Source organism: Archocentrus centrarchus, chromosome 7, assembly GCF_007364275.1.
Source record: "Archocentrus centrarchus isolate MPI-CPG fArcCen1 chromosome 7, fArcCen1, whole genome shotgun sequence".
NCBI lineage: Eukaryota > Metazoa > Chordata > Actinopteri > Cichliformes > Cichlidae > Archocentrus > Archocentrus centrarchus.
The window spans coordinates 26980611-27008584 of NC_044352.1; the positions used below are offsets into that span (position 1 = coordinate 26980611).

A 27974-nucleotide genomic window follows, 5' to 3' on the forward strand; every position below is an offset into this window, starting at 1 on the left:
AAGTTTGAGTGTTTCAGGGTACTTTATAATTTTGTCTTTGTGGTCATTATATTATTTCTGAGATAATTAAAAACAAAGTTCGAAGCTAATGCCATTTTATGCCTTTATTCTGAAGGTCATATTAAACTTCCGTTGATTGCTGCCCTGAAAACGCTGAAAACTTTTATAAATGTACTGAAATTCCTGCGATCTCTAAACACACACAAAAGACATATAACCGAATGTGCAAAAGACTAAATAAAATTATAAGTAAGCCAACGCTACTGATAAAACTACATTGGCCACAGTTCATTTGGACTAAGACACGACGTTATGACTGCGCATGTCCGCAGTAGTTGTTGTCAGCGGTGGTTATGGAGATGAAATGGGGCTACGAGCTGTCAACACTGCGGTGATGTTTGTGGTAAGAGACCTTTAAAAAATACACACAGGAAAACTCTGTCTATACCAGAATTTAAACTAACAAATGTTGGACCCAAAGAAAAATGATCAGACTATTCATCGGATTTTAGCCGCTTAAAGTCCCCTTAGAAAGCATATACGTAGGTCTACCACCGTGGTTAGCAACGGAATGTGGGCTGATAACGGTTAGCTCGTGCCCGTTAATGTGGTAGATATGTCGAGTTTAAAGTCACGAAGGTGGCTCTCTTCTTACCTGAATAAATCACCGTGGTAACTTATGCTGAAGAGCAACATCAGAGTTTTTCACTGATTCTTTATTTACAGCATGTTAAATCCGGCATAGATTATTTGCTGGGGGATTATGCGCAGCTTTAAGCCGTACTTTACTAATATCATGAATGCAGCCCAGATGTAAAGTTTACAGCGGTGCAAACTGTGTATCGAATTGTCACTGGAATTTTCTTGTGTTTATTTGGGGAAAATGTATTCTAAGCATCTTTCACACTGCTGGAACAGAGCACACACCAAGAGCATTCAGCTCAAATCACTTTGCTATTAAATAATAATTAAAAAAAAAAAGGGGGTTAGATGCCTTAGATTGCAGAGGCAAAGCAGTAGACAAACAGGAGAGACATTTACTCTGGTTCAGAAATGGATCAATTAACCTCCCACACACACTAGAACAGTTGACTGTCAATACAGAATATCCTCAGCACGTTTCCATTTGTTTTGCAATTTTCAAGTTGGGTCCTGCTTTAAAATTAGCTGCAAAAGCTGATGAAACACCTCTTTTTAGTTTCAAAGAGACATGAGGGGCACTTCCCAAAGTCTGACCAGAATACACTGTTTACCTGTCTCCTCAGTGTCTTTGCTGGCATGCTGGCTACCATGATTGCTGAAGAAGCGCTAAATTACTGTGAATGGAATGAACTAAGATTGCACTGCAGTAACTTATGGGTGATTATGTTTTTCACTACCAAAGTGTATGAATTAGTGTAACCTAAAGTAATTTATATGGTGTCATCAGAATTCAGCTGAGGGGGCACAGTGACTTTATCCCAAAGCTGTGTGCAGCCTGTGTGCAGCCAGCAGCAAATAACCAGCAGCACTCAGTGTTAAAATAATTAACATGAATTAAAATGTTTATTTTATCGCTCTATGCACTAGATTAGCACATTACATTTCTGCAGCATTAATCTCTCTTCTTATTTACAACAGTATTATTTTAATGTTAAATTTATATGTTCTTCATAGATTTTATCACCATTTTATCTTCATGATCTGATAATGTCTCTGATAGGAGTAAGCAGCACTGATAGGGATCATTTTGTGTGGAAGAAGTAAAATACCAGTCATATAGATCCTTGCAAAAACAGGACATCTCTTTATAAGATATAAGAAATATAAGAAAAGATTACACTTTAAAAGCACATAGAAACATCGGGAATCACTTTTTGGCATGACACTGGCTTAGCAGAGAAAGTTGCTAACACTGTAGTGTGACCTGTCATCTCCAACTGGGATTTTAGGTTTTGTTAAACCAGCTAATGCAAAGAAAGCCTGGTTGCATTGAGCTTGATTTGCAGTATGCCCCTCAGGTTAACTGGTTTTTATCTTGTCCTGTTGGTTTTTATCAACATTTCACATTTTATTCTGCAGATTTGTCACATTTATGAACCTTTTAGAAGTGAAAATTGATGTTTAAAAAGACCTGTGGTTAGTTGTGACTTTAATTACCGTTATTGTTAGACCATGTAAATCAACAGTCTTTTTTTAAATTTCAAACATTTAAATAAAAAAAAAATCTAATTAAAAAAGGACTCAGACTGTTGGCTAAAATGGCTACCAGCTTAACTTGCAACCTGCCCACATCGTGACCCACAAACATGACCTTCCGTTGACTTAGTAAGGTACATGTAAAGGTATTCATTTTCAGTTTATACAGATGATCAGAGAATAAATTCAAACAGACTAGTCACGGAGTGTTCCTTCAAAAGCTGAGCACAAACAGGACAATAAATGTCCTGTTTGTGTAAACAATGGTTGAAGACGTCAGCACCCACACAGCTGCAAACTAACAGGGCAGAAAACAGGTTCAGGCGTGTTTTCTGTTGATGAAGAGTGAATGTGGAGATACACAGCAGACTATGGCTGCCAGCAGGAACGGCACAGAATGCAAGCTGTACAAGTCCAACAGCCAAGTAGACCTCATGAAAGATGAAGCACATTTGCATATTTTATTCAAACTATTGCCATGTGTTATGTTATACTGAGAAGGCACCTGCCTGTGTTAAACTGTGACTATCACTAATGTACTCATTTCTAATCCTGTCCATTATGGTAACTCCCAATGAAAAAAAAAAAATCCTGCCACCTCCAGCTGGGCCTCCTGTCTTTTTGCTAGTGTTGTCTCCAAACCATACATCATAGCAGGTCTCACTACCTTCTTGTAAATCTTCCTTTTCAGTCTTACTTCTATCTTTCTGTCACAAATTACCCCTGAAACTCATCTTCCAACCCGACTGTAACAGCTCACCAGTGTCTCGCTGTCCTCATATGTGTCCTGCACCACCCTCACATACTTCTCTGCCACGCCTGACTTGCTCATGCGGGTACCACAGGGAAAGGTTTTCATTTGAGTGGATTGGTGGCACGTTAAGAAAGGTGCCTATCTGGGAGCTATATTACTGAGGTACAGATTTGATCAATTAGCTTAATGAAATCTATTTTTAACAAAAGCATTTTTTTGTAATGTCGCAATTATAATGAGACAGACATGCATTTAGTATGAACTGGTGATTGTGACGTCTCATTGAAAATGATGAATCTGCAGATGCAGGACTTTCTCGCAGTGAGGCAACAGTGCTAACCACTGCGCTGTTTGTATTGCCCTTCTCTTTTTGAGATCTTACATGTCTTTATTAAATACCAAATATAACCCATAATAACATTTCATTTTTGTTTTATCAGTGTCCATCAGAGGGATGCCCAGGAAGATAGGATTTACTGTGGTCAACTCTTCCAGTCATGAGGACAACTTTAGTGCTAAGGAGCTCATGGTGCATGCACCTACAGTCAATGGCTGGAGATCCAGCAGGTACAATAAAGAATACCTTAAAACAACAGACACATTTTTACTTCCTCTATAAGCTGGAAAATCTCAATACTGGCTGTTATCAGAATATACTTAAGAGAACATTTCCTGTGAAATTCAAGACCGCTGAATTGGCTTACTGTACTAAAATTTTTCCTCTCTTCAAGCAGTAAACTTAATATTGCATCTAGTATGCAGGGGGTCTTCTCATTTTTTCATCCTAAATAAACATGTGTCAATCTATTTTTGTGCAGGCTGTGCTCCTACCCTCAGCACATCACGCTCCAGCTGGTGGAAAGAAGTAGGATAAGGAAGCTGCAGCTGCTGGCTCACCAGTACATGATCCCATCCAAGGTTGAGTTCCATATTAGTGACACTCTCCCTGAAACCAGCTCTCCAGGGTTCCTAGGGCAGCTTCGCAGACTTGGGTGAGACTGCAGACTTGGCCAGGCTTAATTTCCACACCCTTTTGTTGGACGTTAGGTTAATACGAATGGGTTTATTCTGATTTAGTTTTTTGATAGATGCAGTCTTGCTTGTGGTTCAGTCTTATTCTGCAGACTAGCTGTTCATTGCTACTTAATATCAAGAATTACCACACTGAGACTTGGAAAGTGCCTGCAAAGGATATGATCACTAAACTGAAATTTAATAATCATTTTGACCCTTGTAAAGGTCATTTATGTGAATTTGAACCTGGAGTAACAGCACTTTACTCTCACACTAGGTATGTGTTTTTGTCAGACAACGAGAAGACAGGTTTCAAAGCTCGGGAGCTGAAGTCAGTCCATGTAGATGCCATTGGAACATATCTGAGGATAAGCTTCCACAGGAACTACATCAACCGTTACAATTCCTATAATCAGGTACTCTGTTAGATGGTAATAAATCACTGTGGCCAATAAGTTATTTTTTTTATCCATTTAGGTAGTCTGAGAAGGATTGAGGTATGCATTTTTATGAATGCTGCTAATTAGGCACTCCAGAGAATAAACTAGCCAGTATCATGTTGCCACTCATATTCTGTACTTCACAAACTTTATTTACTGAACACCCCAATTTTTGCATTTCTTCTTGAAATTTGTATAGTGTGATGTCTGAACTAAAAAAAACTGAATATTAATACACAATTTGAATCATTTAGTTATCTTCACTGAAGAAGCCTGTTTTTTGATGTATTTATTTTTTTTAAGCCTGGACTTTTACAGCTTACCTTTGTACCAATTTTTAAATTATTTATTAAACTTGGTACAAAAAAGAAAGAAGAGAAGAAAGAAAAGTCATTAATTCCAGTTTAGATAATCTGTTCAAGGGAATTTGTTGGTTGCAGATTTTAAATTCGCTTATTTTGTCCCTTTTAGTGTTGCTAACACAACCCAAATATATTGTTTGATTTTCAGGTCAGGGTCAATAATTTCCCCAAACAGTTAGAAAGTAGTTTTCATGTAACACAGAATAATGTGTATTTACTCAGGCCTGCTTTCTCCAATAGATTCATATACATTTGATGTATACAGTGAATTTTCTATGGCTATAAGATGGTCCAGAAGGGATCAAATAAGCTACAGTAATTTTGGATTAATCAGGAAACATGTCACCCGATTAAATTTTCTTGTAAATGTGAGGATAAGTCCTTTGTTGGTGTTTCATGGGATTTCTTTTTTAAAACTACTAATTAAAAAAAACAAAAAAACTCCAAGTATCTCTAGTTTTGCACCTTAAACTGCAATCAGATGGCTCCTTTATTACCTTCCCATGCACTTAATCATTTATTACATCCATTTATTTCTGATTTGCTCTCCCAGTTCTGGTTCCTTCAGCTAGCTCACCATCATCATCATCATCTGTTTATGATTTCAGGTTGGTTTGGTTGCCATTAATGTTCTGGGAGATGCTTTGGATGGCAATGCTTTTAACACAATAGTAAGTGAGCACTCTTCTCACTCATCACCCATCACTGAAGTTAATCCCCACAGCAGTAGGTGGTGATGTTGTGCTGTGATTCTGTGAGACATTGCTCAACAGTCACTCAGAACAGGCTTCATTTCTCATATTTCCACTTACACTGAACCAGCTATTAAAACATGTCTGTCAGATAGAACTGGTCAAGTGTTCCCGCCATATTGTTTAATATTCATTTATCATTCACAGAACTTAATAAAATAATAAACTGGGTTTGAAAACTTCAGTTTTTCCTCTTTTTATTGTTTTAATCTGTGCAAAATGTATTGATTGATTTATTAAGTGTCAAGTCAGTAATTTGAGTTGTTGATTCACTTTACTTTCAGATTATAGCATTTTGTGCACAAGTGTTTACCTCAATGGTGTGTGTGTGTGTGTGTGTGTGTGTGTGTGTGTGTGTGTGTGTGTGTGTGTGTGTGTGTGTGTGTGTGTGTGTGTGTGTGTGTGTGTGTGTTTGTTTGTTTGTGTGTGTATGTTTAGGCATAGGTGTGTATATATGTGTCAGGCATCTAGTAATGAGACACAAAGGTAGGTCAGCATGTAATCAAACAGGCAGCCTTTAGTTAGTTAGTGTAATCAAATAGTCCTGCAGATGGACAGCTCCTGGAGGAGTGAGAGGACCTTAAAACACACACACAAACACACACACACACACACACACACACACACACACACACACACACACACACACACACACACGGAACAGCATGAACACACACTCACACAGATTCCAGTGAACAAGCTTTGCATTGTTGGTCCACTAATCCGACTCTGAGCACTTCCATCACAGCAGTGATCTTGCTCTTGCCTAGAGGGTCGGTTAGATCTTATTCTCCTATATCTGCTCTATGGGTGGAAGTTATGGAGGGGACACTGTAGTGTGAATACAGAGAGAAACGCAGTTGTTAGTAATAACATTAACAGTGGCTCTGTTTTATGTAGTGGTCCCACTTCGCTATCACAGTGTACCAATGAGCCAGCATCTATGATTCTCTCTCTCTCTCTCTCTCTCTCTCTCTCTCTGTCTCTCTGTCTCTCTCTCTGTCTCTCTGTCTCTCTGTCTCTCTCTCTGTCTCTCTCTCTCTCTCTCTGTCTCTCTCTCTCTGTCTCTGTCTCTGTCTCTCTCTCTCTGTCTCTCTCTCTGTCTCTCTCTCTGTCTCTCTCTGTCTCTCTCTCTCTCTCTCTCTCTCTCTCTCTCTCTCTCTCTCTCTCTCTCTCTCTCTCTCTCTCTCTCTCTCTCTCTCTCTCTCTCTCTCAGATAGGTAGTAGGTAGTCAAGGCCACATAATTATCAAATCGTTGCTTTTCATGTGATAACAAATAGGGTTGATACAGTGCGTTGGGCATATATTGCCCCACTGGGAGGTGCTCTTGTTTTGTTGTTTTGTTTTTTTGTGCCATCAGCACACTTCTTAAAGTGTCATTTAACCCAAATTGCAAAGGGGAGGAGGAGAGGTGCTTCCATCTAGTCATGTGGGTAGTACGTGAATGGCACGTATTTTCAACAGCAAAGACTGTTGTTGCTTAGATACACAAAACATAGTGATCAAAAGAAATTGGCCCAGTTAAACAGTGTGTTTTGTTGATTATTCTCAACAACTTTTCACTAAAAACACATCTCTACTATTAACATCACTAATGTTAAGATAGTGAAAAAATTGTAAAAACATATTTGGATGTCCTTTTCTGCTTGAATATATTTTTTATTTTCTCGTTTAAAGCATAGTAACAACAGAATGTATGAATAGAGTGCACATGAATGTCAAGACCAACAGGTAGAGATCCTTTATTCTGAGAAAATGTTTACCTCCTATCCTGTTAAATTTAGCTATGAGTAAGAATGATGTCATCAGTGGTAAATTTTATCTGTTCATTCAGTGATAATGTTCAAGGAAAATGGAGTGTTTACTGTTAATCCCCATATACCCATAGCCTCAAGGGCATTGATAGCAAGCTTGTATGTGTCTGTGAGTGCTCTCATCTTACTACAGTTGCATGATCCAGGTGGTTGCCGGTAAAGTCATTTTGTTTGATCAACATGTTTTAAAGGGGCAGTGTGATGATTAGTTTTAGGATAAGGTAATGGGATTAATAGTCATGTCTTCCTGAACACAGTAACACAAGTGCATACAGTATGCACGTGTGTGTAATTTGTCCATCTGTTTACCCCCAGCCAAGCAGAGAGCAGCTGATCGAACACTACCTCAACAGTACCCAGCTGGAGGCTGCCTTGGATTCGACCTTCATGGGGTGAGGCTAAGTCATTGAACCCTGGTTTCTTTCTCTTGTGACAATAACATTGTGTAACAAAGCCATTTAGTCTGGAAGCCAACCAATCAGGCACTTAAGGTCACGTGCATTGGAAGACGATGCAGGTGGTGGCCCGTGCAAATAAAAAACACATTTTGGAATATATATGTTTTTTTAATATCCACCCCCAAGCGATGTTTCACCCAGAGGTGAAACATCGCATGGGGGTTGGTGGAGAATTGCACAGTTAACAAATAATACCCTGAAATCATCTCAGTTTTAATAAGATAAGTGCATCAAGCCGTATAATTAATTTGTCAAATGCTTTCTGCCCTGTTTTCATGCAGCAAATGTGAGTCTGTCTCCCCTTTGGATGATCTGGCCTTTGATATGTATCAGGACCCCGAAGTTGCCCACATCATTCGTGTCCTGGATCAAAAGAAGCAAGACATGGTCCGGCAAGAGAAATATGAGGAAGCTAAGAATTTGAAGCAGGCCATTGCTGACCTGCAGAAGGTACTGTCACTGCTAGGAAGCGCAATATGCATACTATCATACACTGAGCTGTGGCATCTGAATTCTAGTGTAAATGGGATTTGGACAGTTTGTATTTGTTAGTGTACACACGTAGTATGTGATGAGATAGAATAGAATAAATAGAATGCCTTTATTGTCATTATACAGGATGTACAATGAGATTGGAGATACGTAAGTGCACAGATGGACAAGCAAATATATGCTAAATACCCCGCTTTATGCAAGCATCTGTTTCCAGCAACAGGATTTCCCAAGCAATCCCAGCGTCTCTGTTGCTGGAATTCAGTTTTATTCTGGACTCACTTGAGCCACGTTTTTCACACATATCTAGTTATTTCACTACTGTTTGTAACAGTGGTTGTTAAACATTGTTGAGATTCCTGTTGCTGACCTCCTTTGTATAAAACGTTACCATGCAGACCATGAATTCTTAATAAGCCTGACAGCTGCAGTGAGGGTACTTGGATGTTTCCTCTCCCATCTCCAACCACAAGACATTGTGTAACTAGATAACACACACACGCACACACCCCTACCCCTTGTTAGCATGGCATAAAAACATCATGGATAGAGTGGTTGCCAATGTAGTCATGATGTAAATCCCTTGTCACCGCACCCTCAGGATGTCATAGAATAGTTTATGCAGTCACATGATACCTGAAAATACAGAGACATACATGGCAAATAGAAGCAGGATTGAAGGTGGGGTATTGGCTTGCTGTATATCTTTCACAGCCCAATTACCTTTAGCGTCAGGTTTTATGAAATGAGATTCAGAAATCAGAAAGAACAACAAGCTGTAAGTAGATTTAAATTGTACTATTTGTTTTGTCAAAATGAAACAACTCACAGGTTATTGCATTTGAGACAGTTTCAGCTGGCACCTGGTTAGCAGCTGAATTCCACTTAATGGAATTTCCTTATTCAGAAACTATGTGTTTGAGTTGCTGGAAGGTGTTATTTTCCATCCTGCAACTGTTAGTGATTCATCATGTAAAAACTGCACGTTAAGTTCAATCCAGTCTTCAAATTAGCACCAGAGCGCCCGGGTGGCTTAGTGGTGAAGCCGGCGACTACATACATATGCCGCGTTGCGGTGCGGGCGGCGCGGGTTTGAGTCCCGGCCCATCGCCAATTTGCCCGCGTGTCTTCCCCTGTATCTTTCCCCCATTTCCTGTCTCTCTCTACTGCCAATAAAAGCCGCTGTAGCCAAAAATGCAAATAAAAAAAAAAAAGACAGCACCAGTTCCATTAAAAGTTTGAATCATTTTCATTTGAATTAGGATTTTTGTTTGTAATTAATATATGTCTGTCTGTTGGAAAACCTGTCGATATACTTTGTTTATTCTTCCTGATGTTGATTAAAAAAAAAAGAAGATTAATAAAAGCAAGCAAAAAAGCGTTCAGTCTAATAAACGCATTGTAAACCAGCTGATGATTAAGCCAGATTCTGATCGTGTATTTATGTTACACCCCAGCCTAGTGGAAACCAGGTTGCAAGGCAAATGTGACTCCCCTGCTTCCCTGCTCACAAGGAAGGACTGGTGCTACAGTAAAATTTGCTGTTGGTGTCCCAGTTTAAAGTTGGTGCCTTCACTCTCCAACCAATGGTCAGCTGCCACCTAGAGATTATATAATTGAAAAATAAGGTAAAACTGAAAGTATTAGTTCAAATATATGAAATTTGGGATGGTAAATACTGTACCAGTATGGCAGCCTGAAAGCTGTTTATTTTACACACCTGGTCTTCTCACCTCATGGAGGTGCATGTCAGAACACAATTTTGGGACATCATCAGAATGGACAATAACCTGCCAACACCTTGATGCAAAGTGCTTATCATGTATGTGTGATTTGTATGCATGAGAGAGCAACACTGGTAACTTTCCAGTGAATTCAGTGGCCGTCATGTCTGCTGCCTCCTGCATGCTCTGTCTAGTTAGATCCCTCAGCTAATCAAAGTGGAGTCATTCCGGTAGTGAGAGTGTCTGACCTGGACTCTCTCCAGTTGTGTGGTTCATATGAGAAAGGTCAGCTTTGTACAAAAACTCCTCGCCTGATTCACACTAGATTATCAGGAGTTCTTGTCTGAAAACTGCTTTTGTAACTACAGTGGTACTGTTACATAAAAATAAAATAAAGTTGAATTAAGCTGGAATCCATCCATCCATCCATCCATCCATCTTTTTTTTTTTTTAACAAACGAGACACATAAGTAAAGACCCACTAGGTCAGAAACAGACACAGCTCTATGAAAGAGCAGGACTGACAGAGCCTCCTAAACACTGTAAATACAAACTCTGTTTAATAATGACTTATAGTTTGAAGCGCAGTAAATCTGTTACCTGCTGCTTTACAAGACAGAAAATTGTCATTTGAGCTGTCAGCAGAGCTAGGAGAAAAAAAAATGCTCACAGCAAACAATATATAGACTTGCTGTCAACAAAGGTGCAAATTGACATAAATCTGAGTCTCGTAAATTGTTCTCATCCGTTCAAACTTGCCGTGTAGATTCACTGTGTACCTGTAGGGCTGCTTTTATCTCTCCTTATCTTTGGCACTTCCAGGCGGGAGAGCGTTTGGCTAGATATGATGTGGAGAAGCGATGTGCGATCGAAAAGGAAGACTATGACCTGGCCAGACAGAAGAAGGAGCTGATGGAGGAGTACAGGAAAAGTGTGTACCAGCAGCTGGAAGTACACAACCTGCTGGATATGACAATGGTAGGCCAACAGCCACTGGCATGGTAACAGAGGGGTGGGGGCGGGGCTGTTTGTATTTCAGTCCAAAGTGTAATTGTTTAATGAGATGAGAAATTACGAATATATATATGTGTGGAAAAATCACGTGTTGTTCATAACTCATTCTTTCTAAACTAAACTCTTTCCATGTCATCAGATCACGAAGGCACTAGAATCAACCCTGGATCAGTATCCTCCTGATCTGTCTTCTCCGGGTCATTTTTCAGTCCCTACTAACCCTCTTGTAGCCACAGACACATTCAGGAAGGGGAAAAAACCAAACATTCATCAAACTCAACAATCAGCTGAAGAAACCATCATGTGCAAGCTGAGCAGCCAACCTGACACACCTTGCACCCCTGCTGCTGTACCCAAGATCGATGTAAGCACCTTCCTTCATCAAATGTGTTTATGTATTATGGCATTGATATGTCCATCTCAAGCACACTTAACACTTAAAACAGGAGCAGCTTGTCCAAAACTTATATAATGATGACTCGATGGGATCTTCAGTGATGATAAACCCAGGGCATTTTTATTGATCCAGTTGTTGACAGTTGCACACCTTGTTCTGGTTGCATGAATTGTAAAATAAAAAAAAAAACATTGTAAAATATATTGTAAAAAATAATCAAGCACACCAAAGCACCTTAAGAACAAGTCTCCTGTGTAGTGTTGAAACCCAGGGCACACGGGGAGATTATGACCAGTGGGGTCTTTTGTGCTTTACTCACCACCTACTAAGAGTAGCCGTAGCGCAGGTTTGGGTTTCACTATTTAATTAAAGGCGTGCAACAGTTGGCTGACTCCAGCGGCTCCCAACCTGGCCTCAAAGCAGAGCTTTGAGCCTTGCACTAGGCAGCAGTGTGCCAGTTGGCTCCGGGCACGGGAGACAGTACTCTGCTCGGCTGGCTGGCTGGAAGTTTGACTTGTATAGAGAGGGTACAACATTCATTGTCATCTTGATGTTGAAAGATTTACCTTTTCAGTGAGAGTTAGTGAAAAGAACAAGGACACAGGTGATCAGTTTTTCAAAAGAATGGATGTGCTTCTCAGGATGGATAATGTAGATCAGTTTTCCCAAAACTGTACCTATAATGTTGTATGCTGAAACATATATAGTATACCGCAGTGAAAACACTGCAGTAAGGAGATTAAAAAAAACATGAAAGTTGTATTTTCTTCCGAATGTACTGTCAGTATTTTTTCAGTTTCTGGTTTCTTCTGGTGACAGGTTAACAGTGTGCCTCATGACGAGAGGCCGCTGCCAGCCCTTCAGAGGAAAGATCAGCCACTGGAGGCCACCCAGAGCCCTGCAGAGGAGAACTCCCCTAAATCAGAAGTGCAAAGGACTCCACAGAGCTCTGAAATGAGTGGCGAGCTGGAACCCCTGACAGAGAAGGTCCAGAGAGAGGCTGGTCTTCCAATAGAGGTCTTTGGAGAAAGCTTGGTAAGAAAATGTAAAAGTGAAAACAAACAGCCAGCTAAGCCAGCTATGGCTGTTACTTTCTGCTGCGTGTACATTCCTACATATCAGGGGAGTGACTACAGTCATAAGCACAATTGCTCTGTGTATAGTAATTTGACACAAATCAGTTGCCTCTATTTTCTAACAATTTTGGCAAACAAAGATGGCTGTTATGATTGTGTACATAGACCAAAATTAACAAAAGTAGTTTAAAAAAAAAGTAATTATGCTGATGATATTATTGTATGTGTGTGGATGTAACATAAAGTTGTCTTTGCCAGTTGTTGTTTAACCAGTTCCGAGGTCATAGTGGATGTATAAAGTCAGTCACTGTGCATTTCAAAAAACTGAGGAGGACAGAAGGAAAACCAACCCAGAGTGTCATGTTATTTTACATTATTGAACTGTTTTACTTTCTTTCTGTCAGTGCAAAGATACAACCTGTCGCCATCTAGTATACAGTAGGCTTCGGTCATTTGAACGACCTTTAAATAGCCCAGTGAGAGAGATAGCAGCGCATATTTAAGAGGAAACTCAACTAACTGCTGGCTTATTATTAGAACGAACATGCAACAAATGGCTGGCATTTCCTGCAAAAAGTTTTTCAGTGTTTACAGACACACTCACCCATTCACATGAATGGTACTGTATGTATTTGTAGTATTGGCTACATACATCTCACAGCATCTACAAATCTCTTTTTAAATATACTGCATTGCCGGTGCGACTGATATGTGGTGTATATTTTCCACTCCTTGGTGAATCTGCTGCCTTTCACACAGGTGACTGAGGCATATGCGAAAGCCTGGAGGTACAGAAAGGGTGCTCTGCTGTCCGTGTGCGAGAAGCTTTTGGAGGTTTCTCCCACAACCCCCAAGGAAGAGCTGAGGAACATGATAAGAGCTGCTGTTTTCCTCGTCAAGAAGGCCCTCTCGGATAAAGTCACATCTGTGAGTCACTTACGCAGAAGAAATTTGTCTTAATTTGAAAATCAGCCCAAATAACACACACTAGATAGGTTTCCATTTATACACGCACTCCCTAAACAATGTTGCCCCTATACCACATGTAACCTCAGTTCTCTATCCCAGAGCTGGCTTCTTTAAGCAAACATTGTTGACAACGATGGCCTTGTAATCCTTCTCTGGAAGTCACCTGCATGGTATGGTAATGTGGGACTAATAAAGGTATTCGTGTTCGTAAAAGAGCGTAGCTGCAGTAATTCTAGTGACTTATTTTCCTTGTTGCTTTGATGCACAGAATACTCCATTAAGATGTTAACTAGTTAAAATACTCCTTTATAAATGTGCTTCAGATAGTCATGTTAAATACACTCTGTTAAATTTATACTTAAAATGCTTGGTATCCATTCAGTATCATTATATCCAGGGTCTGAATCTAACCTTGTGTAGTTGCTGCAGAAAGTTTGTAAGGGCAATTTTACTGATGTAGGAAGAACATTTACTTTTGGCTAAAAGAAGAGTGCCATGGAAGCAATGCCTTGAATTTTGCTGGCTGTCATTTATAATAGTTTTACTTTCAATCTTGTCATTTTCTGTCAGTATTATGTGTGTTTAAGGCTGGTCATGAGCCCCTCGCCCCAACCAAGCAGAGCAGTCATACTAGGGAAACACTAGTCCAAATTTGAGAACCCCTCATTCATGTGACTGCAGACTCAACACTGCGCTTCATTTGATCCCTGCTGAATACAAAGCTGATTAACACGTGCTGAGAAAAACGAAGAGCAGACACACTTTCAAACACATCTAGAGAGTCATAAATTTAGTAGAAAAATTCAATTAAAATCTAAATCCACCCAGTAGTCACTCCACTCCACAAATATTGATAATTTATTAGTATTTTCCACAGGTTGAGAATTTGAGAAACACAGTAAAGCAAAGGAAATGTCTGCTTTAACTGCAGGCTATGTATTATTTTTTGATTCTAACAGAATCTAATTAATAATTCATTAAAATGTATTCATTATTATTAAATGCAATCACACAAAATTAATAATTTTATTCAATCTTAAAAAAAAAAAAAGCTTTGAGCAGTTGTCAACAGGGTTTAGCTGGATGCAGTGGCTAACCAAATCCACCAGTGGAAAAAAAGGAAAGGACACAAGATAAAATAAAAATAACTTCAAAATTTCAGCTATGGTCTGGAATGTCGAAGTGATCAGGGACTTAAAAATGTGTAATTCTAAGACATTACGTGTTGTGTGTGAGAGCAATGATGAAGCACCACGTAAGGATGCTTCCATAGTGACTGTTTATTTTTATTTGTATGTTTTGTCTTGTATTTTTATTTTAAGTCCTTTCTGTAAGTGGGTTGTCTCATTGAGACTGAGCTCTTCGGTTTAAAAGTATACAGACAGGTTTTCCAACAGACAGACATATATTAATTACAAAGACACGTTACACATGTTGTGAAAAGCATGTCGAAGAGCAACTGATGGTACATAAACACAATATTCTAAAATGTTTTAGTGAAATCAAAGACTGTAGCTTCATGTTTTTTTGTAACTCATTCCATTTATAGGCAGCAAAGCATTTAAAACCAGGTTGTTCAGCTGTGAATAAGGGCAACACCTAATTTTAGAATCCCTGTGACCTGACATTTCTAAACTTAAATTTAAGCAAATCAGGCAATCTTTTTAGTAAAGCTTGATGTAAAACAAACAAACATACTGCTCTTTTCTCTTAGTTAGTGTGGACCATACCACTTTTTAATACAATGCAATTTCACTTTAATAAAAAACATCTATATACATCTAATCTAAATCTACTTTCACATGGCTCTTAAAAAGACAGAGTCCTAAGTATTTCTGACCATGAAGGGTTTGAATATGGACTTTTAGGTGACCTTGTGAATACATCGCACTTAGTTTTAGCAGTGTTCAGACTCAGCTCAGCTCATCCAGCTTATGTTTGATGAGAGATTTTGGAAATGTATCAAAATCAGACTGTAATTTTTTTCAGTGGTCAGATCAAAATAAGTACCACTGACATATTAAATAGTGTCATATGTATAAACATACACTACACTTTTGCGTGGCAGCGATAGTACTGTTTGTGAATGGGATAAATAAAAGAGGTCCAAGAATGGATCCCTGTGGAACACCAACAGTAAGGGTTATTAGACTTGAACTAAGAAATCTGGAGACTCCTAAGTTCTGTCAGGAAGATTGTCAAAATTAACTTTAAATGTAACCTTGCTCTTCTGCCAGTGCTCTTGTGTTGATAAGTTTAATTTGGAGTAACCTGTGGGTTTATTACAGCCGTCATTTGTGGCTTTTCTCCTTCTGCATGAGGATTCTAGCATCATTGTCTCTGAGCTTTTAAACATGTTAAAAAAGAAGAAGAAAAAAGTCAAACAAGCATCCTCTGTTCATAATTAATGGCTGCCACTCTTTACATGCTAGTTCAAGCTAAATATCACAATCTTTGGGTTTTTTTAGTTTAAAACCAAATGGGTCTTGCTTTAGGTTCTCCATGCCTCGCTGAAGCTGCTGCTGCTAATGCTAAGCCAGCTGATACCAGGTCTGGGGCTGGGCCAGGCTGAAGTGGCCCACTGCTTGGAGCAGACCTTACCTAACCTGCTGGCCCGAACTGGAGACTCTACTACCCGCCTTCGGGCCACAGTCTCTGCCTTCATACAGGTATTTTAACACACTGGACGGACATGATTATTTGGTACCAGTTTTAGTAATACTGTTGGAGTTAGACCCCAGATTATTTATCAACCTTTTGCTCTTCCTTCTCTGCCTGTCTCTGCCACCTTAGAAATTTTACTTTGTTTTATTGTTTTTTACTAAGTGAAAATGTTTTTAAGGATATATTTCAAAGAACGACTGACCAATGAAGCATTCAAGTATAAAACAGGCACCCAGCTCAAGGGATGAACGAGTGTTGGCTTTACACATAACAAAAATCTTAGCAAAGAAGCAATTTTAAATTGTCGCTTTGTTACTAGTTGCATGTCACAAAAACATAGGTATGCCACATTACATAAGTACTGGACTGAAAATCAGTGAGAACAGGTCTGATGAGTGATGAATCCATATCATTAATATGTATGGAGGAGGTCAGGAGAGAAGTACAACAGTGAGTGTCTACAGTCATTTGTAAAACATGGTGGAGGCTCTTTTGTTGTTTGGTACTGCAGTTCATCCAGTGGTGTTGGAGCTCTTGTCAAAATTGATGAAATTATGAATGCAGAAAAGTACTGTCAGATTTTGATCCACCATACAATGCCATCTGTAAAGCGTCTGATTGGAAAGAGCTTCATTTTTATTGACAATGCCGCAAATGCATAACCTGGATAGAGGAACACAATGGAACACTTGGATTGGTCTCCCCAATATTTGCGAACCAGTGTGAGATCATCTTGGCAGAGACTGGAACAAAAGGCAGCCAAAGAAGAGCTTTGAATGTTCTTCAAAAAGCCTGGAGAATTATTCCTGAAGACTATTCAAAGAAATTACAAGAAAGCTGCCTGAGAGAGTTCAGGCTGCATACCAGATACTCACATTCAAACTCATTATAACTGTACTAACTCTGTTTTTGTCTTATGTACTGTATTTACATATTTGCACATTTCAGTAAATCTGGGTACCTCTTTCCCATTCTATAATAAAACAGAATAGAAAGCTTTTATTGTCATCAAACATGGAGTATGACAAAAATGTAGCAGCTGCCACAGTTCAGTACCTTTTCTTTGTAAAAGCAAAACAAGAAGATGGGAAAAATCTTCAGCAGCCGATGATCTTTTTTTAGCAGTCCTGCTGACCCTCTGCAGGGCCCTTCTGTCTGCAGCAGAGCAGGTAGCGAACCAGACAGACACACAGTAAGTCAGCACTGGCTCTATGGTGGGTCGGTAGAAGGACACAAGCAGCTTCTCCTCCAGGTGGTTCCTCCGCAGGACTCGCAGGAAGTGGAGTCTCTGCTGGGCCTTTTTTTTTTTTTTTTACCAGTGCTGCTGTGATGGCAGTCCAGGTGAGGTCCTCAGAGATGTGGGTCCCCAGGAACTCTTTCTAGTTTCTAACCAAATATAAAGAAACGGGGGATGGCTCAAGACTTTTGCATAGTATTGTATAAAAACATTTGGAGAGAATAGATTCGAGTGGAGAAGAAATGCTTCCTCTGTAGCCTAATACTATTGCAGCATAACTAAGGAATGGTTCAGGACCATCTGATCTGGCTTTGCAAATAAATATAGCTAGGTATTGTCTACATAGCAATGAAAATATATGCAGTGCTTTCTAATAATATTGCCTAAGGCACGGGGCGTTGCCATATTAGTAAATAAAAATACTTCTATTACTATTCAGGAGGTGATTACTGATCCTTTAGGCCGTTATGTTTTAATAAATTGCCAAATTTTCTCCGAATGTTGGACCTTCTTAAATCTTTACGCTCCAAATTATGATGATGTCTCTTTCATTCAGGATATCTTTCTTAAGGTATCAGGAGGACATAAAAATATCCTTGTTGGGGGGAGATTTTAATTTCTGTTTAGACCCAGTCTTGGATAATTCATCAAGCTCAATTTCCAAAACTAAGTCAGCCACTACAACCCTATCGTTTATGGAAGACCTAAATTTGATAGATATTTGGAGACACATGTACCCTCAAACTATAAATTATTCATTTTATTCTAACCAACATAATTCACACACCAGAATTTACCTTTTTTTTAATGTCAGCGCAAATGATGTACAGAGTCCTGGAATCAGAATACTTGCCAAGACTGCTTTCAGATCATTCTCCACTGACTTTATCTATAGATATGCCTGGAATAGTACAGAGTACGTATAGATGGCGTTTGAATCCAACTCTCCTGAAAAAACAAGATTTGTGCTCTTTTATCAAATAATCAAATAATCAAATAATGTCATTTTGTGAATTTAATTGCCCCTCTGCACCTAATAGTTTCATATTATGGGATACATTAAAAGCTTATTTAAGAGGGCAGATTATTTCTTACACAAAAGGAATTAAAAAGGCACACATAATAGAAATAGAAGAACTTGAAAAAGAATTTCTTACGCTTGAAAAAGACTTTAAAACCACAGAGATAAAAGCGTCTATAGTTCACTAGTTAACAAAAGACTTAAATATAATTTACTAGATACATATAGGGCAGAGAAAAATATTTTAAGATCTAAACAAAAGTACTATGAACTTGGAGAGAAAACTCATAAAGTCTTATCATGCCAATTAAAGAAAGAAGAGAATTAAAAAAAAATACTCAAATAGAAAATGAATATGGCTGTATCACAGATAATCCAAAAGAAATAAATGAAACTTAAAAAGTTTTATGCTGATTTGTATAGGTCAGAATCACCTGAACATCTCACGGTGATCAACTCATTTCTTTCTAACACTGAGCTACCCAAACTAAATCAAGAAGACCAGAGGAATTTGGATCTCCCATTTACCATTAAGGAAATGGAAAAAGCCTTACTTACTCTTCAGAGCAATAAGTCACCTGGAGAAAATGGGTTTCCTTCTGAATTTTTTAAAGAATTTAAAGACTTGCTCTTACACCTTCTCATGGATGTAGTTAATTTGGCATTTAAAACACATAGTCTTCCTGAGTCTTTTTCAAGAGCCATAATTACAGTGATCCGTAAAAAAGATAAAAACCCCTTAAAATGTTCCTCTTTTTGACCAATCTCACTGCTAAATGTAGATTATAAGATAATTTCTAAAGCTTTGCCAAATAGATTGAGTCATTATTTACCAAAATTAATTAATTCTGATCAGGCTGGATTTATCCAGAAGAGATCTTCGACTAATAACTTCAGTAGGTTACTTAACATAATTCATGTGGCATCCCTCAGGATGGAGCCTAGCATAGCGGTTACTTTAGATGCTGAAAAGGCCTTCGATAGGCTTGAATGGCCATACTTGTTCAAAGTCCTATCTAAATTTGGTTTTGGTGCAGATTTTATCGATTGGATCAGAACACTATATAGGAAACCCCAAGCTATGATTGCCACAAATGGTCAGATCTCTGCACCTTTCTCTTTAAACAGATCTAGTACGCAGGGTTGTCCCCTGTCTCCAGGACTCTTTGTATTAGCTATTGAACCCTTGGCTGAGACAATAAGGCAGGATTCAGAGATAAAGGGTATAAAAATGGGCCAAATCACCCATAAAATCAATCTTCTAGCTGATGATATAATTCTTTACTTATCAAATCCAATTGAATCTCTTACTAAGCTACAGGTAACCTTACAGTCTTTTGGCTACATCTTTGGATATAAGGTTAATTGTGAAAAAAGTGAAATTCTTCCGCTCTCAAACTTTGGTTATGCTAAACATCAGCAAATAAGTCCATTTAAGTGGTCACCAAATGGAATTAAGTACCTTGGAGTGATGGTAGATAAGAACATTAAAAATCTGTATAAACTTAATTATTTGGCACTAAGTCGGCAGATAGTAGAAAATTTACAAAAATGGAAAAACTTAACCATTACTTTAATTGGCAGAATATTTCAAGTTAGTATCAGTGTAAATACTCTGCAATAATCAAAACGACTGACGAGGTCCAGCATGTGCAAAACTCAGTCCAACTATCCTCCAAATGCAAACATTAAAAAGACTCATGTGCTTGATGCTTTTCATTGGTTTGCCTCTGTATATCTGGATTGAGGCAACAGTTTTATCAGCATATGCTGCTTCATGTCGCTGAAACTAGACAGTTCTTCTAAAAAAGTTGCAAGTTCCTAACTATGAGAGACTTATGGATCTCTGTGAGTGTTCTCTGATTGTTTGTGAATACGGGCCCTGGGCTAAATCCTGGTAAACACAGAGGAGGAGATGTTTATTTGATCCCCTGCTGAATTTGTAAGTTTGCTCACTTACAAAGAAATGAACAGTCTCTAATTTTTATGGATTCAAGGTTTTTATTTGCCATTTGCGCATGAATCAAGGTGTAGGCACATTGGAATTTTTTGCGCAGGGCTCTCTCGCAGTCAACCAAGTATAAAAATAGAGCAATAAAATTATGGTAGTTTTATTTTATTCCAAAATACTTGAAAAACAGTTGCAACTCAGGGTCATAATGATCTGTCTAACAATAATCTCTGAACAGTTCCAATCAGGTTTTCACCCCCCACAGTACAGAAACAGCCCTGATGAGCCATGGAAAGCCATTCCATGAAGCTCTCTACACACTGTTGTCTGCACACTGAATGTGCTGACCCTGCTCTGTCGTTTTACATGACCTGCCACTTTGTGGCTGAGTTGCTGTCATTCCCAGTTGCTTCCACTTTTTTATGATCCCACTAACAGTTGATACTAACAGCAGACTGCATGTGTCAGTGCTTGAATGTATCCACCTGTGGCCATAGAAGTGATTAGAACACCTGAATTCAATGATTTGGCAATATGGTGTATCTTCTCCCCCATGGCCAGATATTCAAAAAGTTTAATATCCATTTTCATTGCTATGCAGATAACACCCAACTCTATATCCCCACTAACCCAACCTCCAACCTCCACCCTCCCATCTTCCTACTTCTGTGACTGTCTTATTTTTAAAACTCAGTAGCAAAACTGAGGTCCTCCTTGTTGGCTCCAAATCCACTATAACAAAAACATTACTATTGACAACTCCACCGATCTCTTCTCTGAATCATTTTCGATGTTCCCTGGCAAGCTCAAGACAGGCCTGTACATGTGCCTTCTTGAGCAGGGGGACCTTGCGGATGCTGCAAGATTTCAGTCCATTACAGTGTTCTGTGTTGCAGTGCTGTTCCTGGTGACTGTAGTCCCAACCGCATTCAGATCATTAACAATCTCCTCCTGTGTACTTTTGGGCTGATCTACCACCCCATGAGTGAAGATCTTGCATGGAACTCCAGACTGAGGGTGATTGATGCTCACTTTATATTTCTTCCACTTCAGAATAATCGCACCAACAGTTGGCACCAAGTCTCACCAAGCTTCCTGCTGATGGGCTTGTATCCCATTCCAGCCATGTGCAGTTCTACAGTCTTGTTCCTGACCACCTTTGACAGCTCTTTGGTCTTACCTGTGGTGGTGGAGAGGTTGGAATGGAAGAAACTGATTCTGTGGACAGGTGTGCTTCATTTGATTGATGATTGATTCATTTGATCGTAATCTCTGGGCACACAGCCAATCTGTAGGAGCCAGAATTCTGACTGGGTTGTAGAGGATTAAATACTTCACTCAATGATGTGAAAATTAATTTCTAAACTTTTATGTAATATGTTTTTTCTGGATGTTCTATCTCTCTCCATTAAAATGAAAGTACCATAAAAATTAGAGTCCGTTCATTTCTTTGTAAGTGAGCAAACTTACAAATTCAGCAGAGGATCAAAAAATTACTTTCCCCTCTGTATATTAATAATAATAAGTATTTCACAAAGCATCTTGCCCCTTAAAAGAGCTCTTAGGGAGAATCACTATTAGGAGTAAGGAATAGGACTTTTAGGACATTTAAACAAAGGAGAAATTAAAGCAAGGGGAAAGTGGGAAAGCACCAGAGCAACATTTCATCTGGTTAGTCCAGTTAATTCCCTTCTGTCAGCTTTAGAGCATTAGTCATCACTAATATATCTGACATGCATGAGAGCTGATTAAAATCAAGGTGAATGGGCAAGGCTGTATACAGTGTGTAAGGTGTACTGACTGATTCTTCACTTCAAGCATGTAATGTGTAACTCACAAGACAATGTTTTACAAGTTCTGGGTAACTGCTGGATCTCTGAGTATTCTCTAATTGTTTATTCTAGTAGCAAAATGAATGAGTGACATTTTCAAAGAATTTCCTTTTAAAGGCAGGACCAAATCCTGGTAAAAATATTAAACGACAAGAAGCACTATTTTGTATATATTCATTTTCTTGTCTTTGTTCTTTTTAAACATACTTTAAGATGTTTTAAGTGCAATAAAAACAAGTGCAAAGTGCAGGCTTTTGTTTTTTGCCATGTTGAAACCCATTTTAATATAATTTACTTGATAAATTAATATTTTTTATTTATGTGGAGTCACTCTTTCTTTTGACAATACTATCTTGGGCTGCAAGGCCATGGCAAAAAAGGGAGATGCACACACAAATGCCAATTAAACTATTTATTTTAAATGAAAGGAACAAAGGCAGGACTTGAACTAACCATGACGTGTGTAGTCAGTACAATCAGTAGTGTCAGTGAGTGCATGAGTGAAATGGTATATGCAAACCAGAATCCACGCAAGTGTCTCAGGGAGGAGACATCAAATGAGCTGTGAGCACTTATACAGAGTACAGGTGTTACCAGTGTCACTGATTGGAAATGAGCCCTGACCTGCTACACAGACAGGCCAAAAGGAAGGCAGGGCAGAGGAGTTGTCACAAAAGACAAATGTGTAATGTAAAAGTGAGATCAGAGGTCAAATATGACATGATATTTGGATGCAAACTATAACGTGGTATTTCCCCCATGTACCAGTGTCATGTCCTAAATGTTGTCAACACAAACAAAAGGCAGTGGAATTTACGCAGAGATTTGACGACAAGACATTTTGCCAAAGTTTGAGCTTATTTGACCTTGAAGAAGAGGTCAGAGGTCCAAAGTAATGTGATATTTAGAATCCCCATTTATCATTCCCTATATGCTGATATATTGCCAATGCAAACAATGGCAATAAGACACATAGGTTTAATGCCTCTATATAGCATTATTATCTTTGACCTTCTGGAGCCTATCCCTGTGCCATAGGGTGAGTGGCAGGACAAGTTGCCAGTCTGTTGCAGGGCTAACACAGAGAGACAGACAACCATTCACACTCACATTCACACCTTTGGGCAATTTAGAGTCACCAGTTAACCTAACCCCACTAACTGCATGTCTTTGGACTGTGGGAGGAAACCTCACACAGGCATGGGGAGAACATGCAAACTCCACACACAAGGTGGATTCGAACCCAGGACCTTCTTGATGTGATGCAACGGTGCTAATCACCACGCCACTTTACTGCTTTTGAGCTGCACATGATGCATGCATTTATTTGTTTACCATGGAGATGTAGCGTGGCATATGAACTATGTACATGAACAACTATGAGCATTCATACACTTAACCACTTGATATAGCTGACTAATGCATGTAAACTTGTGAAATGCTGCAGGTTAGATGGTGCAGGGTAAATGTTTGAGGTGAGTCTCTTTAGAGAGAGACCCTCACAACTCCCAGTCAGTGACTATTAAAGTGATTATTACAACACTAAGACAGAAATAGTGCTGCAGTGACAAATTAGGTGTCTAATATTCACACAAAGAATTACAGCATTTTCACAGGTTCATATTGTAACTTATTGTGATTTCTCAGTATTGTTGTTGTAACTGATAAAACTGAACAATTTACGATGTTTTTATTAAATTGATTAGTTACCAGCAGGGTACTTAAAAGTAAGCTCCTCACTGAGGTAAAAGTTTCAGTCGCTTCCTTGCTAACAGCTACTCTGAGAGCCACTCTTACGCTTGGAGTCCTTGCTGAATGTTTGTGAATAGAACCCCAGTAATTTAGAGAATAATTTCCCTGACAAAGGGAAAAAATCAAAACCTTGATCCCTTGAGGCTCTGGTTGGTTAGTTATACTGTGGAGAGCAGTGGGTTGTAGACCATATGAAATTCTGTTTATTTAGTCATGTATCGTCACTGAGTCGCATGAGTTCAGCGGTCTGCTGTGGCCTTCACGGTGACAAGAGCTGACATATGGAGTATTTAGGACCAAATGTCTTTTAAACACCACCATCCACCACCATCCTCAAAAAGAAAAATAAGGGAATATTTCCTGGAAGCAAAAGTCAGCACATGGTGGCCAACACCTGACATGCATTCAAGATAGGTTTTTTTTTTTTTTTTTTTTTTTTTCCTTTAATGTGTCAACTGTCTCCTGTCTCTAACACATAAAAAGCTTCACAGGCACCTATGTAACACATTGTTATTTACTTGTATGTTTTTTATGTCCATACAGATGCACATAAAGACTTGAATCTAGTAGATTTTGTTATTTGGTCATTAGTTAAGTAGACAGCACCGGTATGCACGTGTGTAAGTAAAATTTTATTTGTACCTTTCAAGATAAACATCACAGCCTGTGCTAGAAACAGTTCATTGCAAATAAAAAAATATTCTTCAGCAAATTTGCATCTGTGCAAAACAGTCCATCATAAGTTAGAATAATCATACAGAGTGTTCAGATTGATACAGAAGGTGAGTTAGGTGGTGTCTATGTAGCATTATTATCTTTGTGATGCACCTTTAACCTTCAAACAGGCGTCAGAAGCTGAAGTCATCCAGACTGGGGGAACGAAAACAGTGTGGGTTAAATTAAGTAGATTTCCCTGAACTTTATTTACAAACACAAAAAACTTTCTTCTTATGGTGGCCAGGAAAGCAGTGATGAGGAAATGGGTGGGTGATGAGCCCCCATCACTTCCATTGTGGAAAAATATCATCTCAGATACAATCACTTTGGAAAAGCTGAGGTCCTGTGTCAATGGACAATATCATCTGTTCAAAGCCAGGTTTGGTATGGTGCTGAAACGAATGCAGATAAAGATTAAATCATGTGTAAAATGACAATGCAAAAGGACCTATAAGTGATGCTATATGTTATCTGGTGTTTGTGTGTTAATGTAGTGGATCTGTTTTTTCTTTATAATTGTACAAGCTGGACTGTTACACCTAAAATGTTTAATAAAAATATTGTTTAAAAAATAAATAAATAAACATGAATTAAAAGAAGCAACAGGGAGTGAATCTGGATTTTTAGTAAAGGGCACAAGTAAATGAAAGGGATGCACTGAAAAGCAAAACAAAACAGCAAAACTGAATGCAGCACAATCATTTCAGTTATTTTGTTTTAATACTCAAAACTGTAATTAAAGTGAGAATTCTCTATTGCACAGCCCTACTTTCACATGTACTTTTGGTGAGAAAAGAAAGCTTTGCTTGGCTGCTGGATGGACAGATGACGTACATCTTAGTCGAATCTGTTGCTGTGTGCTCATGCATGGGAGTGTGTGTGTGTGTGTGTGTGTGTGTGTGTGTGTGTGTGTGTGTGTGTGTGTGTGTGTGTGTGTGTTGAGTAAGAAGGGGTGGGTGCCTTTTAACTCCCAGACATAGACGCAGTGCACAGCCCTTCTAGATTCTGGGTTGTGTTCAGAGCTTCATTCAAAGACTGATTGAATGCTTCTGTGTGTGTCAAGGGCGAAGGACGCACTTTTTCTGCATTGCATCCTGTTTTTCCAACATACATTCCACTCGCCTGATGTGGCTAAAACAGAAAACGACAATGAGAGGGTTTTCTAAGAGCCTTCTCCTGTTTTACTCTGCTTGTAAACTTGTATTTTCTGTTATGACTTGAGTCTTTGCCAGAGGCTCATGTTGAATGACAAATTACGGTGTGCAGCATCACACACACACACACACACACACGCACACACACACATACTGTAGTTTGCCTGAGTTATGTAGCACATTCATAACTTAATTTGTAGGTGCAAGTCTACAACCACATCACTTGATTTCCACACCTTAAATTTCAAACTTTCTATCTATTCCTCGTGTCTCTCGTTTAGGACATTGCTGTTTTGAAGGATGTCAGGGCCCTGCAGATGATCCCTGGCGAGCTGGTGAAGCCCTTCAGATCCAACTTCCCATCGCTCCTGGCTCAGAGTCGGGCTGAGCTGCTAGAGAAACTGCTCACTGAGCTTGGTACAGAGAACTCTGGCTTCACCCTGGAAAATGTTATGACGGTAAATAATTGAAATCACACTGAAAGCTGAATTTCTTTTGGTTGTAAAATTATCTTTTGAAACCTACTAAATGATCTTTTTTTTTTTTTTTATGGTTCATTTGCCTCCCTCCCAGGTTGATCCCTGGGAATCACTAAATTATCGTGCTGCAGTTGCAGAGAAAGCAACTGCAGCACGATAACATTATAGGGTCTGTACTATATAAGAAACATGCAAGAGGAAATCTGTATTATTCTCCTTCAAAGTAGGACTCCTATCAAGCTGATTTTCCATTCAATTTAGCACAGTAATTATGATGTGACTTACAAGAAGGGAGCAGTCCCTCCTTGGTCCTCTGTGGCTATTCATTTACGTAAACAGGCAGTCAGTAATGTCCAGTCAGCTGAGTCAATGTTGTCACTGCTGGCACCCTTTTAACGTCTCCTGCGCGCCTTTGGTTTCCAGCAGTGACCTAATATCTATGTGTAAACTATCCAACTGTTAAACTGACGCAGGCCAGCAAGTTGTCTCGTATTCGTCTCTGAAACCCTTTTCAGAGCCAGTGCATCTAACATTGCTGCTTCAGCCATTTGTTCAGACATTTTAAAATAATGTTCCTTGCAATTTTATTAACACTTTCCCGGAACAACAGAACAAGCCACAGTGCTGCAGTGTTACAGTTTGTGCTGTTCAGTAGATTTAACAGTACATCAAGGGACACATATTGCACGAGGTCAGTTTTATGAACTTGGCCACTGGATATATGTTTAGGAAAACCCAAAATACATGTAAGGTATCTAGTGATATTTCTTTTGAGAAGTCTTTGTGTACCTCCTGTAAATAAAGGATGACAAACTTTGTCTTTTGCAGAATCTGTGATGAACATGAACCAGTGCTGCTGCTGAAATATGAAAAATTCCTGATGTTCAGACTTTTGTCCTCTGTGCAGAAAAAAAAAGGACAGTTTAACATACAGAAATTTTATCATATGGGGATAGCTTTGAGGCTAAGATTAGAGATTACTTCAACACACTGACTGAAAGCGGGTGTCTCAGTAATTTGTCAGCATGCATTCAGAAAGTGACCAGTGTGTGAATTCAGATATCTGTTGGAAATGTGCTTAATTTTCAGCCGCTTCCCTCCCCCACAAAATTCAGCCCTCCTCTTGAGCAAATTGTTAGGTTTGTCCTCAGAGTTTCTTTGCCTTCTGAAGCCAAAGCCACATAGGTGGCACTGCGTGGACTTTGTTTGCATGTTTGGGCATGCTTGCATAGCTCCTGAACCCTTTTGTATTGGCTGCCACATGTGTTTGCTTGGAAAATATTTCCAGCCTGGATTGAGATGTGACAGAACAGCTGTGCTTTGTTCCATAGCTTTCCTTCTTATCATGTTTAAATACCATGTTTAAACTAAAACCCAGTAAGGAATGAATTATTTGTCAGTTAATGTGATTAATTAGCTGTCTTGGCCTTTGTATTTCCCTTCGATAACTCTTAATCCACCTTGCTATTTTACCCACAGATTTACAGCAGGTAATTCTCCTTGTTAACTTTGGACACTTTGTGCAGCCCATCATCACAGAAATTGCAGCGGGGTAGTGATATTTCTCTTTAGGAATATCTGAAAGCAGAAAAATAGAAATGGTTAGGCCAGTTTGATTCTGTTGCACAACAATGAGTAATCCAATTATTATTTTGAAAGAACAGAGTGTTCAGGGTGGCTACTTTAATTATCCTTGCTGTGCAAACACAGTACTGAAACCTC

The 27974-nt window shown here is 39.0% G+C and overlaps 1 protein-coding gene across 4 annotated transcripts in view; it reads left to right on the forward strand.

Annotated features, from left to right (window-relative positions):
- The first annotated feature begins 246 nt into the window (after positions 1–246).
- cep104 (centrosomal protein 104) overlaps positions 247–27974 on the forward strand; it is a 42426-nt gene continuing 14698 nt past the window's right edge. For 2 of the 4 annotated variants that reach the window (XR_004020183.1, XM_030733465.1), the window contains exons 1-14: positions 318–403; positions 1266–1359; positions 3373–3499; positions 3751–3924; positions 4224–4362; positions 5357–5419; positions 7631–7707; positions 8055–8223; positions 10812–10967; positions 11143–11367; positions 12220–12435; positions 13236–13403; positions 15941–16114; positions 26055–26231. Coding sequence is in view for 3 of the 4 variants with exons in the window: in XM_030733465.1 (XP_030589325.1) it covers positions 1356–1359; positions 3373–3499; positions 3751–3924; positions 4224–4362; positions 5357–5419; positions 7631–7707; positions 8055–8223; positions 10812–10967; positions 11143–11367; positions 12220–12435; positions 13236–13403; positions 15941–16114; positions 26055–26231 (1869 nt within the window). In the remaining variant the exon portion in view is untranslated. Of the gene's footprint in view, positions 404–1265; positions 1360–3372; positions 3500–3750; positions 3925–4223; positions 4363–5356; positions 5420–7630; positions 7708–8054; positions 8224–10811; positions 10968–11142; positions 11368–12219; positions 12436–13235; positions 13404–15940; positions 16115–26054; positions 26232–27974 lie in introns of all 4 variants that reach the window. The other 2 variants (XM_030733466.1, XM_030733467.1) reach the window with 2 other exon arrangements.